At 45.0% G+C, this 22,096-nt stretch overlaps 1 protein-coding gene across 1 annotated transcript in view; it reads right to left on the reverse strand.

Annotated features, from left to right (window-relative positions):
* znf385c (zinc finger protein 385C) overlaps positions 1–22,096 on the reverse strand; it is a gene marked incomplete at both ends in the record, with an annotated part of 128,950 nt that overhangs the window by 21,785 nt on the left and 85,069 nt on the right. The window contains one exon of the mRNA XM_080723288.1: positions 7,662–7,804. Coding sequence (XP_080579414.1) covers positions 7,662–7,804 — 143 coding nt within the window. The remainder of the gene's footprint in view (positions 1–7,661; positions 7,805–22,096) is intronic.

The following is a 22,096-nucleotide window of genomic DNA, read 5'->3' on the forward strand; positions in this document are numbered from 1 at the left end:
GGACGGTAGAGAGACAGGAAAACCAAAGGCAAAGAGAGGGAAGACGAGGAACATAGGTCTCCAGACAGATTCCAAGCAGGGATGTTATGATTATGTGGTGGTCAGCTAACAGTCACGCCCCACCGCCCATATGTTGGGCGTGAAACACAACTGCATATATAGCACATTTCTCTCACGCCCAACTTGGAGACGCTAATGTCTGATTGTGGTCGCAAGTTTAGTACATTGGTCACAGCTTGTCTGTATGTACCATATGTACATGTATCTCTGTGAACCACACTGTGGTTCTATGGGTTTGTCACTCTGATATCATGCTATGACGTCACTGTGATGTCAGGGGAACCACTCTAAACAGAATGGGCTTGCCGCTCTGACATCACGCTCTGGCTTCACTGTGATGTCACACTAACAGAATCCCTTCTATGCTCATATATGGAGTTCCCCGATGTCATCAATATTAAGCCCATATCTAACAGGACTAAATATGGGAATGCCCATATATGGAGGCCACATCGGCCACATACCACACTAACGGCTGGTTCTACAGACAGGGATCTCCATGTATGGGCTTAAAAGGATATGATGTCAGATGTCATAGACATCATAGGACTTTCACATAACGAATAACTGAGTAAGCCTGTTTGGCTCTCACAGCATATCTCCATATACAGTACATGGATCTCCATATATGGGTACCAGGGGTCTCATTATATGGGTAACTGGTCCGATATACATCACTGGCCAGATGGCCAAGAATGGCGTCTTACTAGTTTATACTTGGTTGCACGATCTTGTGAGCTTGTAGATCGCCTATTTTCGCTGCAGCAACACCAGCCCGCAAACCTACTTTAGGTATGAAAAGGGCATAATACAGTCAGAGCTCACTGTGATCCCTGGAATGTGTCTGTGAGAGATTATGATACATTGCAAGCTGCAGTACATGGAGGTGGTTCTGGAGTGCAACTGTGGGCAGACGGTATGATAAATATGGTTTCCACAGTCTGGATGAAGACCTCAGAGTCCAAGTCTCCCCAGACAGCATTCTATAAACAGCAGAGGGAGGCAATGTGAGGCCACAGTCTCATGACCATGTCTTATAGGCCACTGTTTGGTTCTCAACCTTTTCTAGATCAGAACAAAAAAAGGCAAATGTGTTCACTTCCGGCAGAAAGCGTGAAAATTTGCACCTAAGGGTATTTTTGTGCGCTGAATTCAAAATTTGACGGTCCCAAGCACTTTTCCCATGGGATCTGGTGGCTCTCATTCACTTACCATACTAGGGAAAAAAGACCCCCCAAAAAATCTTCTTCAAGTAGCATGTGAGGGGTCAAACTAGGTGTTTTTCGGGATTCTGAATCCATTGCAAGCATTTGTTTTGCACGAAAAACATTCCTTTCCGAGAAATGGACACAACAAAACTTTGAAAAGTGATGACTCATCACTAAACCATAGTTTGTGGGGTCCATTTCTTCCCCAAGGAATGTTTTTTGTGCAAAACAAATGCTTGGAATGGATTCAGAATCATGAAAACCCCCTAGATAGACCCCTCACATGCTACTTAAAGAAGATTTTTGCGGGGTCTTTTTTTCCTAACCCTAACCCTATGGTAAGTGAATGAGAGAAAAGTGAATTTGAGAAAAGTGCTTGGGACCGTCAATTTTTGAATTCAGCGCACAAAAATACCCCTAGGTGCAAATTTTCACGCTTTCTGCCGGAAGTGAACACCTTTTTCACATATTTCTCCAACTGGTATGCCTCTGCCCTAAAGGTTAAGTGGTGAGATGTGTTTTGCCAATTGGTGTACAGGGCCCACTTGCAATATCCTCACGGCCAACCAGTGGGCCTCGGCCCCACAGGTTGAGAACCACCGCATTATAGGCGATCTGCACCAGGCCAGGGTGACAGCTAATGTCAATGCATGCAACCACCAGCGACGTATCACATATAAGCTAATAGTCCCCCTCCTGGAGCCCTCCTCTCCAGGTTGGTAGCGGGCCCGCTCCTCAGATCCGGAGGTAGAGAGGGATCGAAGCTTGGGGGGGCTACTACAGTAAAGTTACTCTACAGTCACTCTGCCACGCTTGGCGTAACCAGATCCGTGCTGGGTGCCGATTTACAATATTATCACGATAATCAAAATCCTTTATCCTGGGGCGGAACATTTGCCAAAAAGTAGCCGATCTACAAGCTCCCAACGCGTCATTTGATAGAGTGAAAAAAAGACTGTATCGAGTATGTATATTGTACCTTTTACCAATTATAGAGAGTTTAAGTGGTACCTGATATGCAGCTCGGCAAATAAAATGTTGAATTGATCCCAGCGCATGACGGAGGACGATATCACGATAAATTAAATCTCCGCGATACGCTTATCGTGAGTGGTTTTTTTTTTCACGATAAACGATAATATCGCGGATAGTCCCATCTCTAGACGCAAGCCTGAACAATGCAACGAATCATCCTCACCCCTCGACCGCAACAACCTTCCCTCCCTCCCTCCCTCCTCCCGGTCCCAGACAGGTGACTTCCCCGTTTGATGGCAGAGTTTGTTTACCCAGGATTCCTCAAGGCCAGGTGTGATAGGGAAACATAAACACACCTGACACTCTGCTGTAGGTAGAGAGAGCTCTCCCCTGGGAGGTAACCCTGCCTCGGCCGCCTCACTGTGGCGGATTAAACAACTCCCAAGTCCACCTCGGGGAACAACCGACCTTTCCCTTCACCAGCCAAAGCCTGGCCTCGGACAGCGCGCGCACACACACACACACACACACACACACACACACACACACACACACACACACACACACACACACACACACACACACACACACACACACACACACACACACACACACACACACACACACACACACACACACACACACACACACAGTCCCACCACCGTCCACCCCCCACACTCCTCCTGCCCTCTCTGTCCACCTTAGCAGGGCAGGCTGCACACAACTATTTGTTTTAGGAACAGAAAGAATGTGCACATTGTCTGTCCGCAGCCATCCCGAACCGACTGCTATGAATGCAGTCTATTGTCCCTCCGCACCGCTCCTTCCCCCCCCACCAGCCCGGTGCAGACAGAAGCCATCCAGCACAAGGAGGCTGAGTCCACCATGAAGTTTCGGCGAGCAAGGGCGTCGCACCAAATTCTGGGCCCTGGGTACAAGGATTCACTGCGGGCTTTTAGTGCTTTAACTATTGAAAACTAGCAGATCTACAAGCTCGCAGCGCGGCACCGAGTGCCGCGCTGCGAGCTTGTAGACCCGAGCTTGTAGACCTGCTATTTTTGAAAAATCATGAAAGAGTCTTTTTTTTTTTTAAACTATGTTTCTATGTCAGTGGTGCTCAAACTTTTTCATGTGAAGGACCCCCAAAATGATATGTATTTGGCCACGGACCCCCATCTGAAAATATTTAGTTCCAGGGACCCCCCCAGAAGCAAAACTTGAGTTACAAATGTTCACTTAAAAAAATACATATATTCAAAGATTCGCACACATTTTTACGACTTGTATATCTGCTATTTTTCCCAATAGCTAAAGTATAAAAAAATTAAGGCCCCTCCAGCTTGGGCCCTAGTAACTCAGTCCCACTTCACCCACCCCCCTTGTGACGCCCCTGTGGGCGAGGTAGAGGTAGAGGTAGAGAGAGAGGAGGAGGGTAAGAGAGGACAGGATGAAAGCTGGAGGCTATTTAGTTTCGTAGACAGGTGCATTCATCTTCCCCCTGCACACGCCCAGAACAACGTGAGTCTTATCAGGGCTAAGAGAACCCGCTGCTCCCCACTGAATGCACTTTGTGATTAATGCCACAGCTGTACAGTCACACTCTGCGTTATGGAGACTAATCATCTCCCTCCTGAGTCTGAAGCAAACCCTGATTTGACGTTGTTTCTCTCCTCTGTAGTTATCATCATCTCAGCATTCTGGGCGGAGAGCGTCGGCACGTTCTGCCAGGTGCTTGCGTTCTGTTCAGAGAATGGCATGCTGGCATGCTGAATAGCATGGTCTCTGGTAGAGATGCTCCGATTTTTGGGGCTGATACTGATCATCGATCAACTGGAATCAGTATCTGCCGATACCGATATTCCCGATCACAACGCCAAATCCTTAAATTCTTCCATTTATTGTGTTACTGTAGCAGCATTTATATATTTAATGATTCTTCTTACAAAACATTGACATTGTATATTAAGTATAAACATTAGGAGATTGCAGGCTGAGGTCCTTTTCCAATTCAACTTGTAGGAGTTGAAGCTGACGTTACATTGAGTCCCACAGATAAATACTGTGAAAATAGCTGATCTAGCTTGTAGATCGGCAAAGCCGATAGCGATCAAAGCCGATAGAGGCATTATCGGCCGATCGCAATCACTCACCAATCAATCGGCACATCTCTAGTCTCTGGCTTCTCAACTAGCTGGTTGAAATCATTAATCCATGTTGAAATAACTGCTGCTAATAGGGAACACAAGTATTGCTTTGAGGAAAAGAAATACACATTAAAACATTAAAACAAATTGAGTGAAATTAGACTTTTCTTCATGTTTATAATTGATTACACCTTGGCAGAGGTTTGGGTTTTTAAAGTTTCCTTGCCATGATGTTTGAAGTGCCTTTGAGCAGTTCATTTCATTAAGATATGTGAATTCTTATGTTGTCCATTAATTTAAAGTGTTGGAGCGCTGCAGCCATCAAGCGTTGCATCAGCGTCAACTGGTTCAGTGTCTTGCTCGAGGACACCTCGACACTAACTCTGGGGGAGCCTGGGATTGAACTGGGAACCTTGCGGTTGCGCTACCAGCCACTCTACCCCTAAGCCACTTTCTAAAACGGCTAGTTCCATTCCTTGATTCTGATTGGCTGGTTGCTGTGGTATATGAGACTATATAACCCACATCTTGAATCAGTTTATATCAAACCCAGGTGCGTTATTTCTTTCCACAGTGTTCCACAGTGCGCCAATTATCTGCACCTGTGTTGTTTCTGCAGCCTGGCCGGGAACTACTTTCTTGTAGCTGGGGACTACTTTCTTGCAGAGCAGACCTTATTGTGTATTATTAGTGAAATAGAACAGCTTTAATTGGTACATGTTGCCATATTGTAACCGTGTTGGAAAAGCCATGCAAGGCTTAAATATACACCTGTATGTATGTACTGTATACTGTATATATGCATATGTATGTATATATACAGTATATAGTCATACAGTATATATATATATATATATATATATATTTTTTTTTTTTCTGGCGGTACCGTTAATACAAATTCATCCGGTTTCCCGGCTACGTGGTTTCCACCCGACAGGCAGCGAGGACCTCTTCCTGATAGTGAGGCGCTGCTGCCTGCCATCCAGGCTGGCTTTGTGGCTGGGTTTTCCAGAGGCCAGTAACTGCTGCTGACCCCTGGACTCCAACCGGTGGGTGGGCACGGAGAACAAACGGATCCCGTTTCACGCGCCGCGGGCTGGAGCCCCACCACATCATACAGCACACGTGCATATCTCCTCCGCCCGTTCCGCTCCACCCCTCCGCCCGGCGCAAGACCCCAGCGGGCTACGGTACGTCTCTGTGGGGCCCTGCGTCTCTCATGCTACCCCCCTTTTATTTCACTCCCATTTGAAGAGGTGTAAAAGAGAGAGAGAGAGAGAGAGAGAGGTTGGCTTATGTTTCATTTACAGATAGAGGAACTTGAGATGGTTTCACAAAGACTGGGCAAAGAGGTGCGCTCACACACACACACACACACACACACACACACACACACACACACACACACACACACACACACACACACACACACACACACACACACACACACACACACACACACACGTTACGAACACATACCGGTATAAACACTCCTACACACACATAAACACACACACTGTAAAAGTAGGATCAAAGACATCAGAAGCACACACACACACACACACACACACACACACAATGACAATGGGTATACTGTCGGTAAGCAGAGATCAAAGAAACCAGATTTTAATTCCAGACACAGAGGCAGGTATATTAAAGCATCTGAGCCACGCTGCTTGGAAACGTGGCTTACTGCTGACTGTAAAAAAACATGCTATAGAGGAGGTTTCATCTGTGAGAATGCTGAGAGTGAAATGAGCAGTCCTGTAGACCAGCTCCATGCAGTTGACTACAGTACGCTAGACCTTGCTTGGGTTGTCGGGGCAAGAGTGTTCAAAGCAGTGGCGTTAAGGATTTAAATATATTTAAAGCATTTTCAGCAGGGAAGTAAAGGAGTTAGAGACCAGGGACGTGCTGGGCCCCTGATTCAGCCCGGGAAAAAAGAGCTGGAGAGGCCCTCATTGCGCGCTATAGAGAGAGAGATCTCTCTTTAGCGCAGCTGCTACTCAAAGGTGACAAGCCAGTGGGCCAATTACATGAGTTATATTTTGTCGTTGTCTGGTGGAAACCTTTTATGTCCAAAACCGTTCGTTTTGCATTTATCATTTAAAAAATGAACTAAACTAGTGAAAACAGACGATCTACAAGCACACAACGCCTCGCACCGCGAGGCGTTGTGTGCTTGTAGATCTGCTGTTTTCACTACTTTTGTGCGACCGTCTTGTATGATGAAGCAGGGCTTTACTTCGCGAAAGAACTTGGAGAGACGAGGTTTCCGCTCGACAACGACAATATTTAAAGCATTTTCAGCAGGGAAGTAAAGGAGTTAGAGACTGTCTTCTAACTGGATAAGGCCCCCATGTTGAACTCTGCAACAGACAGAGTTGCCAGGGAACGGCAGCCAAAATGTAAGCTTGTAGGTTGGCGAGAACAGAGACAAACTGTAGTATTATATGAGCTGTTTGAACTTGTATGTGTGTCATTGATTGATTTCTGTTGAGAAGATTTGCCCACCTATAATAAAAGTTTAAGAGCAGGTGCCTAGGCAAACAAGTGCATTTCAATAATAAAACAATACAACCACACACTGCCAAACTGCATGGTACAGGAGCACATTTATTGAGAGCGAAGCAAGGTTTGGTCGCTGATGACCTTCTTTATGTCTGAAGAAGATCATCAGAGACCAAAACGTTGCTTCGCTCCCGTACAGTTTGGAAGAGTGTGGGTGTATTATTTTATTATTGATTGATTCCTAAAAATAAGGAACAAAGTGTGTTATCAGTTCAAGGGACAAGGGGCATGTCTTTTAGACTCCAAATAATTGACTATTCCGTATTTCAAGGGACAACCCTAGCAACAGATAAAGCAAGGGTCATACTAAGCTGCGTGTGGGTGACGTGCACTGAAAATAGACGATCTACAAGCTCACAACGTGTTGTGTAACTGCGATGAGAAAACTGGACCTCTAGGCATCAATCATACCCACAAGGCAGCCATTTTGTTCTCATATCATACATGAGGGATGGGACCACAACACAAAAAGATATCGGCAATATATACAGTAGCTATATGGAAAATAGCCAATAAATAGTATATATAGGGTTAAAGTGGTTAAACTGATCTTGATGCTACAGCATATTAAAACATTTTGCCGGGGGACCCCCTGGAACCTCCACAAGGACCCCCCGGACCACACTTTGAGAATCACCCGCCTAAATGGCTAAAACACCCAGGACAGGCTCTGTGTGAGTGTGTGTGTGTGTCTCTGTCTCACCGTGTTAAAGTTGGGGAAGAGGCTGAGGGGGGAGGAGCCGTTGAGGCGGAAGGGGAGGAAGTGTTTGAGGTCGAGCTGAGGCTGCAGGGGTCGTCCCGGGACAGGCAGGGAGGCCAGGAGGGGGCTGCCCTGGGCCGACGTACCTGCACACACACACACACACACACACACACACACACACACACACACACACACACACACACACACACAGCCATCAGTATGATACAGTACTGCACACAACGCACACAGCACACAGCACACAGCCATCAGTATGGTACTCACGATTCTTACTTAGAGTAAAGTAAAGGTTTCGGTGCCCTGCAGTTCACAAATACTCTGTAAGTAAAAGTCCTGTTTAAAATGTACTTGAGGTTTTAAAGTATTGGAATTAAAATATAGATTAATTAATATACCAAAAGTAAAAGTACTAATACCATTTCACAAGTTTTCGAATGAAGAAATCGCATGACATCGCATTTGCCTCTGAGATGTAAAAGTATTGAAAATTGGAAATACTCCAGTAGAGTAGAAAGTACAGTACTTGTTAGTAAATGTACTCAGTTACTGCATTTCCACCACTGCACAGCAATGACACTGAGGCTGGGCAACAATGCATGTTTTCACCTTCATTTGAACTGAACATGGAACACTCATTACAAGTATTTCTGCTCATGCCTGGAGGTGAAGTGCAGTGCCCAGGTGTTTATCCAAAACCTGGGTTTGATTTGTAAACTGGGACACCAGAACATTACCTTGCAGGTATGCGTGTGTGCTTGTGTACGTGTGGATATTCCAGAGAGAGGAAAGGTGTGTGTGTCCCTTTGTGTGTGTGCGAGCGAGTGAGTGCGTGTGTGGGCAGGATAGCCGGTGACCCCTTTGAACATCCTATCACCCATTCACAGCAGTCGTCCCGAGCTAATCCCGCGGAGATGAGCACCTGGCACCCGTGTACACACGCACTGGTCCACACACATCATTTAATTACTGATTTATTGGCGGAGAGGGGAGTGCCTGCACAAGGGGAAGATGGGAGATATCGGATTTCAAATGGACCAGGGATGAAGAGATTTCTAATTTTCCGCCTGGCTGAGTTTCAGCAGACCTGTGTGCTCAGCGGTGCACGGGCACTTATCCCTGCACCAGGATCAATCACCGCTGTCATCTGTGGGCCGCCACCGCCACCCCCAGCATGTCCTCGCTGCCCGCCCCAAAACCTTGCATCTCCGTATTTTCATCTTTTCATGTTTTCATAAGTGAACGCCCTATTTTATACTTTGTCGCAGGAAACGACAAAGTCTCATGCTGCACACCGGATCAGATCAGAGACGGGTGCGTATAGGCAGGGATCAGACGGATAGGATTAAATGGAATAAAATGACCCGCACACCGTCTACACTTGCACAATAGGGACAACTTTATTCAAGCAACGTTTCGGTCATTAGACCGTGTTCTGGCACCTTTGAGATGCCTGAAGAAGGTATCTCAAAGACCTGACAGCGTCACGCAAAAGTATCGGAAACACAGTCGATCTGCAAGCTCCCAACGTGTTGCGATGCATAGAGCTTGTAGATCTTGTAAATTAGCTATTTTTGAAAGACTTGTATACACATATCGTCACTGTCGGGTGGAAACCTCGTATCTCCAAGTTTCAAATTTGTACGTTCTTTCGCAAAGTAAAGCCCTGCTTCATCGTACAAGGCCGTCGCACAAAAGTAGTGAAAACAGCAGATCTACAAGCACACAACGCCTCGCGGTGCGAGGCGTTGTGTGCTTGTAGATCGGCTTTTTTCACTAGTTTAGTTTATTTTTTAAATGATAAATGCAAAACGAACGGTTTTGGACATACAAGTTTTCCACCCGACAACGACAATATACAGGTATACGCATATAATGACATGCCCCAAATATGGACACCATGCTGAAAGTGGTCAGGTCAGGTCTGTCTGTGGGACATAAGAGCCACCCGACAGCGACGAAGAGGAGCTGTGATATGCCCTGATAAGCACACACGCACACACATACCCATACACACACACTTTGCCTTGACTTACATTCATTCCATTTCCCCGTAACCATAACCGATCTAACCCTCACCTTATTTAACTGCGTGCGGGAAAAGCGAAATAATAACCAATATACGTCCACGATGTTATTTGAGATCCGATTCTGAGCCAGAGGCGGTGGAACCGCAGAGAGCATTTGAGGTGCTATCAAAGGAAAAAATTTACTATTGGCTATCTGTAGACCGCAGTGCATAGCTGTAAAAAGGCAGCAAATCTGTTTCCAAGACAACATCTTTGCAGGACAGAAGGCTGTGACTAGTGACCGCGCCGACAGCAGCTTTCCTTCCACCAGCAGGATGGAGAATGTATCCTGTCTGACTCCCGGAGACCTGATGGTCTTGGGCCCAGCTGGGCTCATGAGTAGGGATGGGACGATAAGCGATATTATGGTTTATCGTGATAAAAAAACACTCACGATAATCGTATCGTGGAGATTTAATTTATCGTGATATCGTCCTCCGTCATGCACTGGGATCAAAACGCCTTTTATTTGCCGAGCTGCATATCCGTACTTAATATACATACTTTTATACTAATATACATATACTAATATAGTCTTTTCTTCACTCTCTATCAAAAGTGTTTGCCAAAAAATAGCAGATCTACAAGCTCACAACGCGATGCGTTGTGAGCTTGTATCTGCATTTTTTTGGGCAAATGTTCCGCCCCAGGATAATGGATTTTGATTATTGCGATAAAATCGTAAACCGCAATTTATTTTGTCACAATAATCGTGATATGAAATGTTCATATCGTCCCATCCCTACTCATGAGGAGACCTGATGGTATTGGGCCCAGCTGGGCTCATACGTCAGGCAGAGCAACGACTCCCAACCTGTGACGGAAGTACTCTGTATTCATTAAAGGAGCACTTATTCCCTGCCATAGCCCGAGTTTCCCGAGTTTGCTTTATTTTGAAATATTACTTCCTACAGCACTTCCGGTTTCGGAATGAACCCGAACCGGAAATGCATGTTGACCCCGGAACAACTCGATTTTGCTATCACCTCCTGTTCTTCCTGTTCACTTCCTATGTAAACCTAACGGCGGCCATCTCATGAATGCCTGAACGGATTTCCAAGAGGATTTTTGAGTTTGAAAGCTGTGAACGGCGTGCTCACGCATGGTCCATGATCCGTGCACCATCGTGCACAACGGACACGCACGTGCCCACGTAAAAAAAAGTCCGGCAGTCAACCCAGAAAGTGAAACTTGATTTCTGGCAGGGAATGAGGCCACCGGGATGGGGTGGCCTGCAAACACTTTCAAGATTTTCAAGTGGGAAAGGTTGGAATCTCCTGGCTTAGAGTAAAGGAACTCATGGTTCTCTGGAGCCAATCCTATGTCATGGTCATGGGCACTCTAATGATTTCAGAGAGATGGACACACCTCAGAGACAGCAGTCGGTGGGAGACAGATCACACATACAGTACAAAAAGTAAAGTTCACACAAACACAAATGCGCTTTTACATGCATACCAACATATACTGTAGGCTCACTTTTCAGACACTCTCTCTCTCTCACACACACACACACACACACACACACACACACACACACACACACACACACACACACACACACACACACACACACACACACACACACAGTGTGTGTGTGTGTGTGTGTGTGTGTGTGTGTGTGTGTGTGTGTGTGTGTGTGTGTGTGTGTGTGTCTGTGTGTGTGAAGAGGAACTGAGTCTACTCTTGGCTGAGCTATCAAAGAAAAAAGCTTGGCTTGCAGGAAGGACAGTTATCAGCTGATAGAGCCCCCCCACCTCTCTGTGACTCCCAAGGCAGCTTATTAAATCAGTGGCTGGCTGTTTGCCGCTTTGGATGATAAGGCTGCCACGAGGCAGGTCTGAATCCAGGAACCAACCAACGACTGCAAGTAAAGAAGTGTGCTCTCTCTCTGTCCCTATCTCTCTCTCTCTCTCTGTCTCTCTCTCTCTCTCTCTCTCTCTCTCTCTCTCTCCTCTCCCTCTCTCTGTCTGTGTAGAGGAGGTGCATGCAGTAGATGAGTATCACACACGCAGACCTTACACTAACACCCTGCCTACGCACCTCTGAAAACAAATAGCACCCGGGGGAAGTGCACACAAACACGCACACGCACAGACACGCGTGCGCGAGCAAGCATGCTTGCGTACACACACACACACGCACATACACACACCGAGACTATAAATGGCACGTTTCGCACATAATCTGTGCATACATTTTCAGCGTAACTACATTAGGTCTGTGTGATACAACAGGCGACGTGTGTGCGCAATGCGCATGCTCATTGTGAGTATGTATGATTGTGTTTACATGTTGTTCAAGGAGGATGGAAGGCTCATTTCGCCCTGAAGCAACAGATAACATCCTTCTATCACACTGCATCATCCTCCGCTCATTTAATATGGTACGGCTGAAGGAGCATGCACACGTTTTATAGTGTGTGTGTGTGTGTGTGTGTGTGTGTGTGTGTGTGTGTGTGTGTGTGTGTGTGTGTGTGTGTGTGTGTGTGCGCGTGCGTGCGTGCGTGCGTGCGTGTGTGTGCGCACACGCAGCTGCATTGCTTGTGTTGGTGTGTAGTACTGTACCCAGAAGAGTATTGTACATGTTTTACATGTGAGCATGCACACCTGGCTGTGTGTGCGTGCATGCGTGCGCAACGGTGCGTGCGTGCTTGCGCGACTGTGCGTGCGTTTACCGGTACAAGTGACCCTGTGTGAGAGTATGTGTATATTCATGTTGTGCTGTTTGACTCTGTCCAAAAGCCATGCCGGCCTCGACGGTCCAATTTATTTACGCACCACTTGCGGTTCTCGTGTCCAGACAAGCGCTGGTAGTCTCAGGCCAGACCTGAAACCATAGCGTCCAGTCTCTTCCACTCTCTCTCTCTCTCTCCCTCCCTCGCCCATGACTTTGCTGACGGAGCCCAGTGTCTCCAGGCAGGCCATCAAAACAACACATATCCCTCCCTGTGATGACTCACTGGGGCCCAGTTACACAACAACAGCCACAGTCACATCGCGTACACTCAGCTGTGCACGCGTTTTGCTACGTACGGGCCAGAGAATCCCAGCGCTCGTTTGAAAAATAATGGATTCCCACAGTGCACCACACATAGCTTCCTTCCCTGTTCCCGTTCTGGGGTGAATCAGCCGTTCAGCCTCTTTTAGTCCTTCTAGCAGTCGGTCTGGAGTCATCACTGCCCTCAGGTTTGGAACAGATTGCCTTCCTTATTTCGTTCAAAATACCCCTCTTATCGCCACTGTCAGGCAGAAACCTGGTATCTCCAAGTTTCACATTTCTATGGGTTTTTCTTTTCTTAAATGAAAGCCCTACAATACATCATACAAAAGTGTCGCACCAAAGGGGTGAAAATAGCAGATCTACAAGCACACAGATCTGCTATTTTCACTGTTTTAAATAGTTTTTGATGATGATTGTTTTGAACATACAAGGTTTCCACCAGACAACAACGTTATTCTCCCGCCCCCTCAAACCCTATTGGGCCACAGAGGAAACGAGGGGGTCAGGCTAGTGGTGTAAAGTAACCAAGTAGATTTACTTAAGTACTGTACTTAAAGGGGCACTCCACCACTTTTCAACCTATGTTCATATAATTGGTCCTCACTCAAAAATAGCTTCTTTTTTTTCTCAGAGGAGGGCTGTGGGCAGGTCAGAAACCCATCGTCTTGTGACATCATCGATTGCCAATCCATCTTATAGAAACTGCAGGCTTTCTATTCCTGAAAAGTTGCAATTTTAAAGCGGAAGCCATTGTTCTCGCGATAATAAAAATCGAAATATTTTTTTCAAAAATATTGATAATTTGTATTTATTTTTTGAAAATGATGATGTCACAAGACGATGGATTCTGAACTTCCCACCGCTCTCCTAGGAGACTTGGACTGAGTAGATTTTTTTTGTTGATATTTTATCATGAACATTTTGAGGTATTTGTACTTTACTTGAGTATTTCCAATTTCAAATACTTTTACTTCTACTCCACTACATCTTGGATCCATTGTACTTTTACACCACTACATGTACAGTATTTGAAAACTTTAGCTACTAGTTACTTTGCTGATATAAATGGTTATGTTATAAAACACTCCACTGAAGCCCTATTTTATACCTAGGCTATTTTCAAACATTTTGTACTTTTACTTTTGGTACTTTAAGTATATTTTGATGCCAATACCTTTGTACTTTTACTCACGTACATTTTGAATTCTGGACTTTTACTTGTAAGGGTGCCCTCACACCAAAATACCTATGAGAGTGGAATCCGCATTCCGCCAATGCATTTCAATGAGAAGGGAGCGTTTTTTTGCAGAAATCCTCTGCTGGCATGAAACCGCTTCACTCTCATTGAAATGCATTGGCGGAACGCGGATTCCACTCTCATAGGTATTTTGGTGTGAGGGCACCCTTACAGAGTATTTCCACACTGCAGTATTGATACTTTTACTTACAGTAAGTAAGTACTTTTTCCACCACTGGGTCAGGGAGGAGAAAAACATACTTTTCTATTTGCAGCCCAACCCTACAGTACAGTACCGTACAGTATATAGATATATATATAAGTGTCAGGAATGGTTGGCACAACAGGGTCTGGTTTGGAGCTGCGGGAGCAGATCTTGTGCACCTCCTCCTGCATGCCAATATCTGGAGCCTCCAGCATTCCCTCTCTCTCTCTGTACTTTCAGCAGTGGCGGAAAAAGTACTCACATGTTTTACTTAAGTAAAAGTATCAATACTGCCATGTAGATATACTGTCAGTCCCATATTCAAAATGTACTTGAATAAAAGTGCAAAAGTATCGGCATCAAAATATACTTGTGCTCATTGTACTCATTGTGCACAATGTCCCTTTTCAAGTTTTCACATATATAAAAATCTTTTGAAAATAGCAGATGACGCATTGTGAGCTATTAGATCGGCTATTGTGGTTAGTGTATGTTTTATAATAACTAGAAGCTGGGCCGCCCTTCCAGCGTCTAGTCGGCGACCTGGCCAACTCGGACCAATGTAAATAGGGAATGAATGCCCCGCCCTTTAATTCAAACCCCATTATACCTGTTTTCATAGGACCCGTTTTGACCATCTGTCTGCCTGTGTCCATTTATGCCCATATATGGAGATATCTGTATCTGTCTGTCTGTCTGTCTGTCGGCGTCCATTTTATGTCCATATATGGAGATCACTGCAGTTATAGTTCTGGGTCCATTTTATGCCCATATATGGAGATATCTGTCCAACTGTGTTGCAGACACAGTGCCGGTTCCCCCTTTAATGCAAACCTCATTATACCTGTTGTCATAGGACCCGTTTTGAACATCTGTTTGCCTGTGTCCATTTATGCCCATATATGGAGATATCTGTATCTGTCTGTCTGCGTCCATTTTATGCCCATATATGGAGATCTTTGACCATCTGTTTGCCTCTGTCCATTTATGTCCATATATGGAGATATCTGTATCTGTCTGTCTGCAATCCATTTTATGCCCATATATGGGGGCATTCATTTTATGCCCATATATGGAGAACGCGCGTGCCCGTGGGACGAACGGTTCTCGATATACGCGGATTACATACATACATACACACTCACAGAGATTTTTTGTTGACTCATGTGGCGTATGTGATGTCAGAGCCTTTTATGAAGTGATGTCACAATGAGTCAGAGCTTTCGCCGATTTCCTCCGGAACAGCCTGATGTCAACAATCAACCCCGCATAAGGAGATTCCGAACGTTTCGCGCCGGTTCGGGGAAAACCGCGCGTCGGGTCGGGTCGAGACCCGGCACTGCACTCCGTGCCGCGGCGGGGAACGCGTGTGCCGAATCTGAAGCCGGTGGGACGAACGGTTCTCGAGATATGCGGATTACAGACACACAGACAGACAGACAGACAGACAGACAGAGATTTGTCGCATTTATAGATAGATAATCTAAATATACTAGTAACCAAAGTTTTCAAATAAATGTAGTGGAGTAAAAGTACAATATTTGTGTCCGAGATGTAGTGGAGTATTGGGAATTGGAAATACTCCAGTAAGAGAGTGGATTCTTCATTCCGCAGGGGTTAAAGTTCTCCGTCCTGGGGACGGATTTCCGTCCTGAGGAGTCCCTAGGGGCTATTTATGAGATCAATGGAGATTTGCAAAAAAAATAATAAAGGGAGTGGGGGGGGGTGTAGCCATGGCCGCGATGTTAATAACATGACCGAAATCGTCAAAATGCAGCATAATACTTGCTAGTCAAGTCAAGTGATCTCCAAATTACAATGCATCCTTCCCCAGCGAATTATTTTAAAACATCTACTGTATGTGACTGAAGATGCGCTGCTCAGATGTGCAACAGGCTGGCCGCTGCCCAAGCAGCTGCTGTAACTTGACACCATTCACACCAAGTCAAGGTCCAAGCGTTAGCCATAGCATCAGTTAGCTTAGTTTTTAGCCCTGGTGTGTGGCTGTGTTGTGTGCATGACATGCAGATGTGCAAGCTCATAATGTGTTACTTCGTGACTCAAAGTACTTCGGATTTTAACGGTGAAGTTATGGAATTCGCTCTGTATGGATAGCTGTGTCCAAAAGATGAAATCACAGGAATAATGGAAGTCACAGGAGTTTTACACCATGTAAACAGCAGGTAGGCTATGGCTATCTAAATATGTGTTTACAGGGAAGGCAGCAGTAATTGACAATAAACGGTTGCTTACGTTCTCTTGCATTAAAATAAGCAACGGAACACTTGTTATGTTTGCCAATCAGAGATTCGGGGGGGTTTATTTGTCACTCACAAAAGTTATCCATACAGATGCTAATTCAAAACTTCGGGGCAGTGTTTCATTTGGGACCGACGCAGCGTAGCCTATCATGATTGGTGCTCATGGCTGTACTAGGCGGAGGTTTCTCCACTACGTGGGCAGTGTTTCTCTCATAATATTACCCACGTGTGGTGGTTCAGTGAGCGACAATATGGAGCGGTTGGTTTAGTTGTGAATGAAGACTCGTCTCGGACGTGCTTAGCACATTCAAAAACAAATGGAGGTGGCCATTCTCTATACTAATGCAGCTAACCCACTTTGTTTTAACATGGGTGGATTGTTTAGCTTGGGTTGGCTGGATGAAACGTTTGACACAGGAAAGCCATTCAGGTCCCTGTTTCTGTTGGGTGTGCAACAGAAAGCTATGTTATGGCATCAACGGTGAAAAGACGCTTTTCAAACGGCGGCGCGGCGGTGCCGCGCGGGGGGGGGGTGTTGGAAAATAAATTTCCGTCTTGGGATTTTTTTTGCTTTAACCCCTGTCATTCCGCCAATGCGTTTCAATGAGAATGGAGCTTTTTTTTTGCAGAAATCCTCTCCATTCTCATTGAAATGCATTGGTGGAATGGGGAATTCACCCTCATAGGTACTGTACTTTGGTGTGGGTGCAGCCTAAGGGTGCCCACACACCAAAATACCTAGAGTGGAATCCGCCAATGCGTTTCAATGAGAATGGAGCTTTTTTTGCCAGTAGAGGATTTCTGCAAAAAACGCTACATTCTCATTGAAATGCATTGGCGGATTCCACTCTAGGTATTTTGGTGTGAGGGTGCCCTCACACCAAAATACCTAGAGTGGAATCCACCAATGCATTTCAATGAGAATGGAGAATTTTTAATTCTCCATTCTCATTGAAATGCATTGGCGGATTCCACTCTAGGTATTTCGGTGTGAGGGCACCCTAAAGCACAAAATATACCTCAAAAGTGTACTTAAGTACAGTACTTTATTAAATGTACTTAGTTACTTTAAACCACTGCCCTTCAGTGTCCTAAAAAACAAGGTTATTGCAAGATGATACAGGCAGGCAGCAAAACAACAACTTTTGTGAACTTTACCGTAGTGTGAACCAAAGGAGACCAAAACGCTGCATGGTTACATGGACTGGCTAATTCTGTGGCTCCCAAACTTCTTGGCTCGAGCCCAGAAGAGAAATTAGGCGTCTCTCCGGGGACCAAACTAGTGAAAATACTTCCACTATATTTGAAATGGTATTGGAGTCATGGGCAGTTTGAAATGTAGCAGACGTATCCAAAAATACAAAGACTCAAGTAAAGTACAGCACGTTCTTAGGCAGTGGTTCTCAACCTTTTCAGGCCGCGACCCCCAAAATAATCATATTTTAACTGGAGACCCCCCCACCCCACCCTGACGAGCACTAAGAGGCATTTACATTACATTTTGTATAACACGGTTCTATAGTGAAAATGAGCAGATCTACATGCTTACAACACCGGCTTGTGAGCATGTAGATCTGCTATTTTCACAATTTCTGCCTCTAACATTTGACAATTTGGCCAATGTTTAATTTGTAATTTTAGACAGAGGTATTAAAAAGTTCTTAAGTTATAACTTTAGAAATGTGCAGATATCCTCTATACTGTACACTTAAACATTATGTTGGTTTGTTTACTGTTGAGAGATAAAACAATGTTGCACATTAAGTTAATCATCCGGGGAATCCCCAAAATAATTTTGGGGGTCCCCAAATTTGTTGGGAACCACTGTAGCGGAAGTATCCAAAAATACAAAGACTCAAGTAAAGTACAGCCTGTTCTTAGGTACTGTCCACCACAGTGGATGTCTACCGCTGCTACAGCGACTGACGGTGTCCTTTAGTAAGACACACAACTGAGATAAGAGAGTAGAGGCGCAGGGAAGGACCGATCCATTATTCATGATGGAGTCTCAGCATATCCCCTGATAGAAGAAGAACAAACAAAGAATGACATGACATCCTCCCAGACACACTGTACACTAGGACAAATGTCTGCGTACAAACGCATGCTCAATTGGACAGACAGCCATATCGTCGTTGTCGAGTGGAAACCTCGTATCTCCCAGTTTCAAATTTGCACGTTCTTTCGCAAAGTAAAGCCTTTATTCATCATGCAAGGCCGTCGCACAAAAGTAGTGAAAACAGCAGATCTACAAGCACACAACGCCTCGCGGTGCGAGGCGTTGTGTGCTTGTAGATCGGCTGTTTTCACTAGTTTAAATCATTTTTAAAATGATAAATACAAAACAAACGGTATTGGACATACAAGGTTTCCACCCGACAACGACGATATGCTGTATGTATGGTCTTTGCTGGTTTCTTATGCATTACACAGTGGTGTAACTGTACTTAGTAACTAAGTACATTTTACTGTAGTACTGAAGTACTATACTCAAGTAAAACTTTGAGGTATGTGTACTCTACTTGAGTATTTCCAATTTTAAATACTTTTACTTCTACCACTACTTCTTGGATTCCAAATATTGTACTTTTACTCCCCTAGATTTGACAACTTTAGCTACTAGTTACTTTGCAGATTTCGATTTTTATTACTAAAACATACCACTTCAGCCCTATACTGTATATGTTTTGGCCAAAAGTCAACGTGACGCATTGTGAGCTTGTAGAGCTGCTATTTTCAAAATACTTTTATACACTTCATACATTTGAAAACTTGTGAAACAGGAACTTCTGCATAATGAGAACATTCTACTTTTGGTACTTTGATAAGCAATAATTTTGTACTATTGATACTTTTACTTTTAAGTAAAGAATGTAAGTACTTTTTCCACCACTGTGCATTATACAGTATGCTCACCACTTGTCAGCTGCGACTGTGGTTTCCTGCAGGGTAACTGAGGACTATCAGTCACACCTGAACACATCGGGCTGCAGAACTCAGCACACAGCAAAATCCTGTTAATTTGACTCTGAAAGTGTACAAATGCAACAAAATCAGGTTATATTTGTACACTTAATGGATGAACACTAATGGTTTTTACCGCGCACTGACTCTGAACTGTGGAATGCCTGCCCTGCATACATCCAAATTGGAATGTGTCATGCACAGAAGAAACAACCCTCGAAGTAACGAATGCTAAGAACACTGAACAGCAATGAACACCGCAATTATTATGCGCGACTAGTCCGTGGGCGCAAAATGCCAAAGACTAATATAACCTATTTAGGCCTAGAATTATTGAATGCTTTAACCAGTGAAAAATAGCAGATATACAAGCTCACAGCGCGGCACCGAGTGCCGCGCTGCGAGCTTGTAGATCTGCTATTTTTGAAAAAGTTCTGCAAATCTTTGAACATATGTATTTTCAAAGCGAAAAATTTGTAACTTTTGTTTCTGGGGGGTCCCTGGAATTAAATATTTTGAGATGGGGGTCCGTGGCCAAATACATATAATTTTGGGGGTCCTTCACATGAAAAGGTTTGAGAACCACTGACATAGTAGTCTCTCGAGAACAGACTAACTGAGCTCCAGCTATGTGAAAAGGACCTTTTCTTTGACGCTGACTATAGCCAGATTGCTGCCAAAAACCTTAGAAGGATTCAAAAGACACTTATATAGAATCGGGTCAAAATTCAAATTTTCATGATTTTTTTCAAAAATAGCAGATATACAAGCTCACAGCGCGGCACCGAGTGCCGCGCTGTGAGCTTGTATATCTGCTATTTTTCAACAGTTAAAGCATAAAATAATGATACGCTATAATGTGTACCCGTTCTAAATGGCATAATAAGCGCTCTCCAGAGATGCAGTTATACAACTAGCCTCTAACTCTCCTCGCTATAATCGTAGCCCGCCTCGCGCTGAATGTGCACCCAGCCATATTAACCACATGAACCCCAGCGTCCATATTCTGGAACTCAAGCTCACAGCATGTTGCAAAACAGATAAGAGATTTGGTCTAGAGCAGGGGTCTTCAACGTTTTCAGTCCAAGGACCCCTTAGTTGAGAGAGAGATGAAGCAGGGACCACCACAGCCTGTTGTTAGATTCCATATACCGTTATCTTTTGATAGCACAATCATCAGTGTATTTTGGAATCGTGTCAATTTGTGTTTTCAGATATTTAACCACTTGAACCGTCAATATGTAAAAAACTTGACCTTTCACTCTGTACTTAGTCTGCTCTTTTTCCCTTCTACACCAAAGCTTTTTGCCGAAAATAACCGATCTACAAGCTCACAGTCACAACGCCTTGCCGCGTTGTCAGCTTGTAGATCTGCTATGTTTGGCTAAAGTTCTTCGAATATGGACACTAGGGATCAAGTGGTTAACATAAAACAGGAGAAAACAAAACGTTTCTATCACACAAAGATTCAGAGGACCCCCTGTAGAAACTCTGAGGACCACCTAAGGGTCCCTGACCCCCTGTTGAAGAACCCTGGTGTGGAGGGAAATACTAGCAGGCTTAGTATAGAGCCCTGGCGGACCCCGGTCAACTGTGTAGGGATTCAGTGGTTACACTTAAACCCTCTATCCTCCATACTCAGTGACTCCAGTTGGCTCTGTCCTTGGTCTGCTCTTTTCCTTCTACACCAGATCACATCGCCAGACATAGCTGATCTACAAGCTCACAAGATTTCTGGCAGATGTTCGCCCTAGAATGAGGGGGTTAGGGACTAGTGTACATTCCTAGTTCATTCCTGTCACGTGCAATCACAGACACAACATGATGTTGCTCATCGTGCACCCCTTGCCCCAATCCCACCATAAGCCACGGCTCTCTGCCCCTGCAACCATGCCCTGCCTCAGACCATGAGCTGATGGCATCCTTTCTGACAGAGCTGGAAGAGACAACCACCACAATTCTGAAAGAATATAGAAATGGGGTCTTTTTATCCAGAAAACCCCCAGCGAAACAGTAAGACACAGTAAGTCTTTCCACCGAGGTATGAAATGAATCCCAATCCAAGCCATGCATACGTATTGAGGCGTTGCAAATACTGTGCCTGGAAATGGTGAATAGTAAATTGTTCTCATGGTGGATTAGAGAACCTCACGGCCGTTCTTCCCAGGCATGAAATGTCACTGCACTAGCTCTGGATGTCCTACAGCAGCGCTTCCCAACCTGTGGGGCCGGCCGGGGCCCACTGGTGGGCCGTGAGGATATTCCAAGTGGGCCCCCAAATAATTGCCATGCGCTGAAAATCGACAGTACGTGGCCCTCCCGTCAGATGTGTAAAGTGATCAGATGGGTGGGCCCAGGCACGTGCAAACATAGACATCAAAGGGGGCTTGAGCTGTAAAAAAAAGTGCCCTCTCTGGACCATGAATGCTATAGTGAAAACAGCCGACCTCCAAGCTCACAACGCGTCGAGCTTGGAGGTCTGCTATTTCAATATTTTCACCAAAAGGCCCTTTTAGATAGTTCAGCCCCTGCCTCTCTAACAATCACTGCACATCCCTGGGTAGGCCGTGCGATTGAAGGCTTTTGAGATTTCCAAGTGGGCACTGAACCAGAAGACGTTGGGAACCGCTGCCCTAAAGTTCTTCACTCAGAGACAGAGAGAGACAGAGAGAGAGAGAGAG

Source organism: Nannobrachium achirus, assembly GCF_963921795.1.
Source record: "Nannobrachium achirus genome assembly, chromosome: 4".
Lineage (NCBI taxonomy): Eukaryota > Metazoa > Chordata > Actinopteri > Myctophiformes > Myctophidae > Nannobrachium > Nannobrachium achirus.